The sequence below is a fragment of the Gavialis gangeticus genome, unplaced genomic scaffold (genome assembly GCF_001723915.1).
Source record: "Gavialis gangeticus isolate Ggan-Ray unplaced genomic scaffold, GavGan_comp1, whole genome shotgun sequence".
In the NCBI taxonomy this organism is placed as follows: domain Eukaryota; kingdom Metazoa; phylum Chordata; order Crocodylia; family Gavialidae; genus Gavialis; species Gavialis gangeticus.
The window spans coordinates 86,854,931-86,862,559 of record NW_017729031.1 but is presented as its reverse complement, the minus strand read 5'-3'; the positions used below and the strand labels follow the sequence as shown (position 1 = coordinate 86,862,559).

The 7,629-nt window shown below is 42.5% G+C and overlaps 1 protein-coding gene across 1 annotated transcript in view; it reads right to left on the bottom strand.

The window, feature by feature from the left end:
• The window catches only part of COL6A3 (collagen type VI alpha 3 chain), a 101,321-nt gene that overhangs the window by 20,912 nt on the left and 72,780 nt on the right, over positions 1-7,629 (bottom strand). The window contains exons 40-42 of the mRNA XM_019523345.1: positions 7,523-7,612; positions 4,972-5,235; positions 2,036-2,119 (exon numbers count right to left, since the gene is read on the bottom strand). Coding sequence (XP_019378890.1) covers positions 2,036-2,119; positions 4,972-5,235; positions 7,523-7,612 — 438 coding nt within the window. The remainder of the gene's footprint in view (positions 1-2,035; positions 2,120-4,971; positions 5,236-7,522; positions 7,613-7,629) is intronic.

The following is a 7,629-nucleotide window of genomic DNA, read 5'->3' as shown; positions in this document are numbered from 1 at the left end:
GACCCTAAATCTATGAAACTATCTATGAAACTATGAACAGTACAGTTTAGATGTAATGACAGTTACACACACTGAGCCAGTAATAAGATTTCCCTTCTATGCCTGTATCAACTCTGAGAAAGCTAGTCATGCTTTTTCAGAGCTTACAGAAATGTCACTGCCTCAGAGCACCTTGAAACTGCCAGGACTTGTAAGTTTCTTTAGTAGTTTATATATCACTTGAAGAAGCCTAAACTTGGTTTCCAGAAAACTGCTGAATTCTACCATGGTTTGCACTCATTCTTTGGCAATCCCTCACAGTCGAGGATGATTGTCTTCCATGATTGTCTTCTCTGTGTCTCAGATACACAGGGACACATATACCAATATACACAGGCACCCATACACAGGCCCCCGTACAAACCCCTTGAAATCAATGTGGCATGTGGACTGGCATTAAAGTTGTTTGATTCCCACAGGGAACAAGTAAGAACTGGGTGCCTGAATCTCCTAATCCCCTACACCGCTGTAGAAATCTTGCCTGTTCATACATTTTTAACTCTCAAAAGTATAGAATCTGTTTACAACAAAAATAACGTTACAGTAAAGACAAGACTTTAAAATAAACAAAAGATTAAAATAAGCCCTTTTTGCATGCTTTTGGTGGTGTTAATAGACGGTCTCTATGGCCAATGAAAACAAAATGGAGAAGATGTTATTAGCTATAATGATTACATGTTAACAATGAATGGTAATAAACAAATTGTTAATCACTGAGTTGGGTTCCATGAATTGCTTATTACAATAAAACAGGGTGGACTGCTTGCTCATGAACTGCTTGCTCATGAATTGTTTATTACAATAAAGCAGAGTGGAAAAAAATTAGTGGGAAGATGGTCTGGCAATCGTAGGTACAATATAAGGAAAACCCAATAAAGCAGTTGCATTACTGGACATTTGTAAAATATCATGTGACTATTCTTTTTTGGATGCCCTGGAAATATTTTACCATTGTCTGCCTAGTAGATAACAGGATTTTGGTAGAGCTTTTTGTTACATTGTGGAATGGAGACTAGTGACCTGACTACCACCAAAAGATACCACATGAAATAAGCATCTGATGATGTTGCTGATGATGCTCAGTCCCTGGACAGTTCATCCCCTTCCAAAAACAGGACCCAAGTACAATGAGGAATGTCAGGAGCACAAAGCATTCCTTACAGCTCCTTCCAGGGAGCAGATTGTTGAGAGATGTGCAGAGCAGCTAACTAAGCAGCTCTTAGCCTCTACTGAAGGATCAGATGCTGCCAGTCTTATTTGCATGAGCCCTGATGCAAAGCCTCATTGAAATTGATGGAATTCAAATCAGTGACATGAGCAGGCTTTGTCTCAGGTCCATGGAGTAGTACCTCACTCCCTATGCAATTCCATTAAAATCAATAGTCTTTAAGAGGAAGCTATATGTACACCTTTCCTGCCATGGCAGGGGGTCGGACTCGACGATCTGCTCAGGTCCCTTCCAACCCTTCGGCTAGGGTCTGGAACCAACTTCCAAGAGAGGTGGTGCAGGCTCCTACCCTGGGGGTGTTTAAGAGGAGATTAGATGAACACCTTGCTGGGGTCGTTTGACCCCAGTACTCTTTCCTGCCATGGCAGGGGGTCGGACTAGATGATCTGCTAAGGTCCCTTCCAACCCTAGAAACTATGAAACCCTACTAACTAGGAAACTGTGAAACAATATAAAGTATAATGCAGCATTCAGAGGTTGGACAGCAGACTGTGGCCGTAAGGGAAGAGAAACTTTCCAGCTCTTAGCACCTTAACTACCTAAGTAAATTATTAATATCTTGACAAAAATAAAAGGCCAGCTCTTCAGCTGGTAGAAATTATCATAGTTCATTGATTGCAATGGAGCAACTCTCATTTACAGTAATGTCTAATTCAAGGCCCACTTAAGTCACTAACTTCAGTAGAATTGCAGCAGATTCTAGCTGAGAATCTAGTCCAAGACATCAAAACTTCCTGTTTCAGTGATTCTTGCTGCATTGTCACTTACCCGTTTCTGGGACTTCCAAAGGCTCGGTGTTCACCATGAGGTTGGCAGTTGCTACTGAAGGTGCCCTGGGCTGGGGTGGACTCTCTGTAAGAGCAAAGTCAAATGGAATGGTCATGCAAAGAGAAAACATCCTGCAATGATGTATGCAGTGAAAGGAAAGGAAGCACACCTCCTAACCATCTTTCAAAACCCTTACTTTATCTTGCTTGCCTACTAGAAATCTACAGTCCTCAATGACAACTCTATCTTTCAGCCAGAAACAGATAAGTTCAAACAGTCAAGGACTGGAATAAAAGCTGGTAAACAAAATTGTTGGCCCTGGTTCCAGTATGGAAAGGGAAAGCAAAAATGAACTACAATGTTCAGATCTGGGCTTGTTTACATAAATGTTAGAAAAGTTTATTTGTTGCAGCTGAGACAATGAGTAATAAATTTCAGGTTAACCGTGGCAGAGCTGATTTAATTTCACAGTCTCCACCAGCAACATTAACATGTCTGCTTTATTCTGTATTAGAATCAGAAGTAAGGGAGAATTTGCTTGCACCCGTGGATTAGTTCTCAGACTCTAAGCACTGCACTGGAGCTGCATGGAGCTGTTGCAACTTCACACCTGCTCTTCCCCCACACTATCAATTCCCAGAGGTTGGCCTGACAGCCACATTGCAAGGGCACTACTGAGAAGAGTCCCTGGATGTAGCTCCTTTCAGGAACCTTGGAGGGGAGAAGAAATCACCACAAGGCATCCTGCCTAACCTACTCCTTCTCCCTTCCAGTGCAGCCACTGACCCACTTTTCATGTTGTTGGAATTACAAACGTGGCTGAAACTGCTCCTTTCTGTGTGGGATGGGGGAAGAACTACATGTGGATTTGGGTGGGGAAGAAATGATCCAAGCCAGTGGGCTAGATTCTCAGCTGGTTGTAAGACTGCTGCTTCACTGGTGTTAATGGAACTATGCTAATAGACATCAGCTGAGGTTTTGGTCCCCCCAGGGCATTTTGTAATTGCAAAGTTGCTGGAGTTATACTTGTGATTTGTAAGTCATGTTTGGACTGAATATAATCAGTGACACACAGATCTACTCAAGCACTTGGACAGTGAATGTAAATTCTGCTGGGAAAGATTTTTCTGCACATTGCAATGGATATTTTTATTAAATAGATTTTGCTAAAAGTAGTTTAGCGGTAAGGGAAAAATTAATTCAAAAGTATAATTTAGCTAGAAGAAAGCCATCCCATCCACAAATCCCATAGTACTAGTTCCACAAGGAGGATTTCTGCTTAAATTATGGGCACACATGGGCATCAGCCACAGACTACTTATTTTGATCTGACACTAAGTGTATCTTTATGGAAATAACTGAACTAGGCATCATTGGTTCTAATTCAATGTGTGCAAACACCTCTCTCTCCTCTGGGTTGATGTCTTTACTTAACATTTTTGTGGGAGAGTTTATTGCTTGTGAACACAAGAGATGTCAAGCCTGATCCAAATCCACTGAAGTCAACACAAAGACTCTCACAGATTTCACTGGGTATTGGATCAGGCCCTAATAACACTGGGCTTAGCCAGGCATAGTGTTGGCAGGAACTATGCAAACTACCATCAGTTTGCCAGTGTACCTTAGAACTGACCTGCCAGGAACCTGGGCTTCTATTGAGCAACAATGGCCAGCTATGCCAGAGGGTTTGGTAGTTTTCTACTAGTTATGTATACATAGACTCAAATCTTCAAAGGATTAGCCAGTGTGAGCCAACCCTTTTTGCAGGCACCCCACACATCTGCTCCAGACCCTCCCAGAGTACCATTTTGATCCCCTTCCCCTGCCCAATCTGCTGCTCTGCTTTCTGCTCCCCAGCTTCCTGCTATATCTGCCGCTGTGCTTCCTGCTCTCTCCCTTATCTGCTGCATACCACACACAGAGGCTACCCATGCCACTTGTGGCACCCCTGCTGCAAGTTGGCCACTCCTGGATTAGACCATGTTTTGATCCCATCCATATGAACACATGGAATAGGTGAGAGTAGGACAGGTAAGAGGTTATAGAAATGGTGATGAAAACAATAGCATATTTGAGCAATTTTTTATTTTCAAGGCCTAAATCTATACTGTTTCCCTAGTATTATTATCACTAATAATATTAATGTTAATAATAATCAGCTAACCATCCCAATCAAGATTGGGGCTCCAATGTGTCAGACTTTTGAGCTATACAGTAGAAGACAAATACCTACAGTTTGTCTCAGTTTAACACAGCTGACATGATAACTCATATTTGCCAAAAAGATCAAATCTAATTCATGTTGTATTGCCAGACCATGGCACTGAGCTGAAAGGAAGAATGTGAGCCATATTCAGCATTTAACACCAGTTTACTCTCTCTTGTTTACACAGATCTTCCATTTAACATTTCCAGCATCTCAACTGGGTTTGAATGCATGATCCATTTACTTTAGTGTAAACTGTCCTTCCACCAGTGCAAAAGAGATGACACATGACTTTTATTACTACCCTACTGTAAGTGACTAGAATCCAGTGAACGTTAGCCCAGGAAAATTAAGGGGTGAAACTACACTGGCATAAGTTACAATGGATGGATATCATGTGTTGTCCCCTATTACAGGTAGAAGTGCCTATTGTGGCAACTGGCAGTCTGTCTACTTCACATACCCATGCAACTTATAGTGATGAAAAAAGAGGTAGTTAGCTATGTTAGTTTGAAGTCAGATAGAAGGCAGGGTGAGAGAGAGAGCACTTTAAAGACTAACCAGTTCAGAGAAGCATAAACTTGCAGGCATAATCTCATGCCCCTCTGAATCAGTTAGCCTTTAAGGTGCTACCCTGCCCCACCTTCTACATTGGTGTCAGTTACACTGTTGTTAACGTGTCTTGCGTCCACAGTTTTTTTCATTGCTTGTGTACATAAAACCAACTTACTTGTGCTGAACGTTGCCATGTAGTTGAGTTTGATTTGTGATTTTTGATAACCAATAATTACTACATGGTATTTCTGCCCACTTCTGAGGCCTCCAATGACTCGTTCAGTGCCAGTTACATTTTGCTTCAGGACTAGGGAGTGGTCGTGTGCTGATGTGACAGTGATGTCAAAAACATAGGAGGACTGAGGCTCAGGATTTCCCCAGCGGAGCTTAGCACTGGTCTCAGTGATGTCAGTGATCTGGATTTCATTTGCCATTTTAACTGCAATGCAAAATCAAAACAGAAATTATAATAAGAGGCTTCAAAGGCAAAACAGTGCAGTGTGGCTTCAAATCAGCAATTACTTAGGATGATAATGTGGAAGTTAATCAAGGTGTTGATGGGCACTGTCTACAACAGATTACAGAAAGAAGAAGTGTTGCAGAAGTGAACTAAGTAGTTGGGCTGTCTCAGTTTATGCCTAACCTGAAAGACCTTAAAAAGACCAAATATGCAAATACTAGGTGAATGCATCACAGTCTATGACCAACCACAGGCCATGAATAATCCTGATGAATCAAAGTTCTGTTTCAGACTAAAGGTATTGAAAGTCTCCCATAGACTGCAGTGAATATGTATGACCCAATGGGTCAAATCATCAATGTAAAGAGACATAGCTCCATTGAAATAGTGGTACTCTGGACTACATCTGCTGAAGATTTTAGTCCAGTCTCTGTCCAACAACAGCAGCTGAGCAAGCAACAGTCTAAATGAGCCTAATTAATTTAAATGAAAGGTTTTCCCCAGCCCTAGACAAAACTGCAATAAAACACTGGATGAAAAATGCTGCCAGAAAACGTATTGAACCTTGTGATGTGTACAGATGCTGCTCGCTCCCTTCAAACTGATGAAAAAGTTGACCCCTAATGAAATCATAATAATATGCTTATACTGAGGGATGTTCCTCTACAAAGATCTAGCATACATCCACTTTGCCATATAGTGTCTGTTGTTGGTTTCATTTTCTAAAGAGCTGTACAAACCCCTGGACCAAAGTATATGTTAAAACTCTGCTAAAGTTGGCACTGCTCACAGGAAAAGACACTTTGTTTTCTTATATAGGGTGTCTGCATTGCTTTTGTTTTGCACAATCTGTGACTTCTCAGTATAATTGACCGAACCAACAACGCACTTAAGTATATGCAATATCTTTGAGCCAGCCTTTGTATAAATATTGTCTGGTTTCTGATTCAGGGAGAGCCACACAACCCCCAAGACCTTTGGCTTTAACTCTGGTGGCATTTCTACAGTAGCTAGGCCATTCTACAGTAGCTACACCAGCTCTGGCACCCAAAGGACAGAAGATTTGCTGACAGAAGGCACTTTCTGATGCCAGAGCTGTGTCTATATTGGGGATTTTGCCAATGTTGAAGTAACGGCTACCGGGTGTGATCTTTTCACAGCCATAGGCAGCCTAACTCTGCTGACACAATGCAGACATGTAAACATGGCCTCTCTGAGTGGAGACAGGCCTAACACTTGATGCGTTCCAAAATGCAGCTGCACTCTGAAGCAATTCCAAAATGCAGCGTTTCAGCCATGGACACATGTGCAGCCCCCTGCCATGCTTCCCAACAGGAACATTTCAAAATTACCAGGCTTCATGCTCTCCAAGGAAAGAGCACAGCAGGGAGCTGCTGCATCCTGCAGGTCTGCTTTTCCCCCACCATACAGTAGTGCTGCAACATCAGTGCAGCTCTGCAGCCCCCTGTCTCCAAGGGGCAGTTGCTCTGTTGTCCTTCCCGAGTTGGGGGGAGCAGAGGCAATGTAAAAGTGCTCTCCTATCCACTTTGCCTTGCATCTTCTAGAGCATCTTCCTTGGTAAGGGCAAGGGTGAAGTGGTGGAGTTCCAGCCCTCTTTGATTGCTGATCCACCCAAAGTTTAAAACTAAGTGTTTGGCAGCAGTGGCGGCATTTCTGTTCAGGCAGCAGTGAGAGAATCAATTCAATTCATGGGTCATTAAAATCTACCTAATTCCTTCTGAACTCTTCATTCTACAGGTGTTAAATAGCTGCTCTCCTTTTTAATAGTGTTGATGTTCCACTAATCAAGCTAGCCTTTCTTTTTCAATTCTACTGTTTTAGCTGCTGCTGGTAGCTCCTATTTCACAGCACTGCAGACTCTTTGTAACTCATTCCAATAAAGTTGTATTTGTTTTTGCTTCACTCTCAAAGAATAATACAGCCCTATGCCCTTGGCATAGTAATACAGATTCTAGTTTATTTTTTATCTGGAGAAAAATGTGCTGTGTTATATGTGATGAGGCACCACACCATGTGCACCTCCTTTTCAAAAATCTCATGGGAGGGCCTGTGGTCTCATGACTCTGGTGGGTGGAGAGGCAGGAGAGGGGGAGGATAGAAATGCTTTGGGAGAGTGGAGGTGAAGCAGACAGGAGAGTGTTTGCTGACTTATTTCACAGTATTTGAGACATGAATGCAAAATGTCATTGAACAAATCCCAAACCATGGCATTAAGAATGGGAGGCATGATTATTCCTGTACCCACCTGCTGCTTTTTTTTGAGGACGTGCAGTGGCACTTGCAGTGGTGGTGGTGGTGGCGGTGGTGGTGGTGGTGGTGGTGGTGGCGGTGGTAGTGGCAGTTGCTGTAATG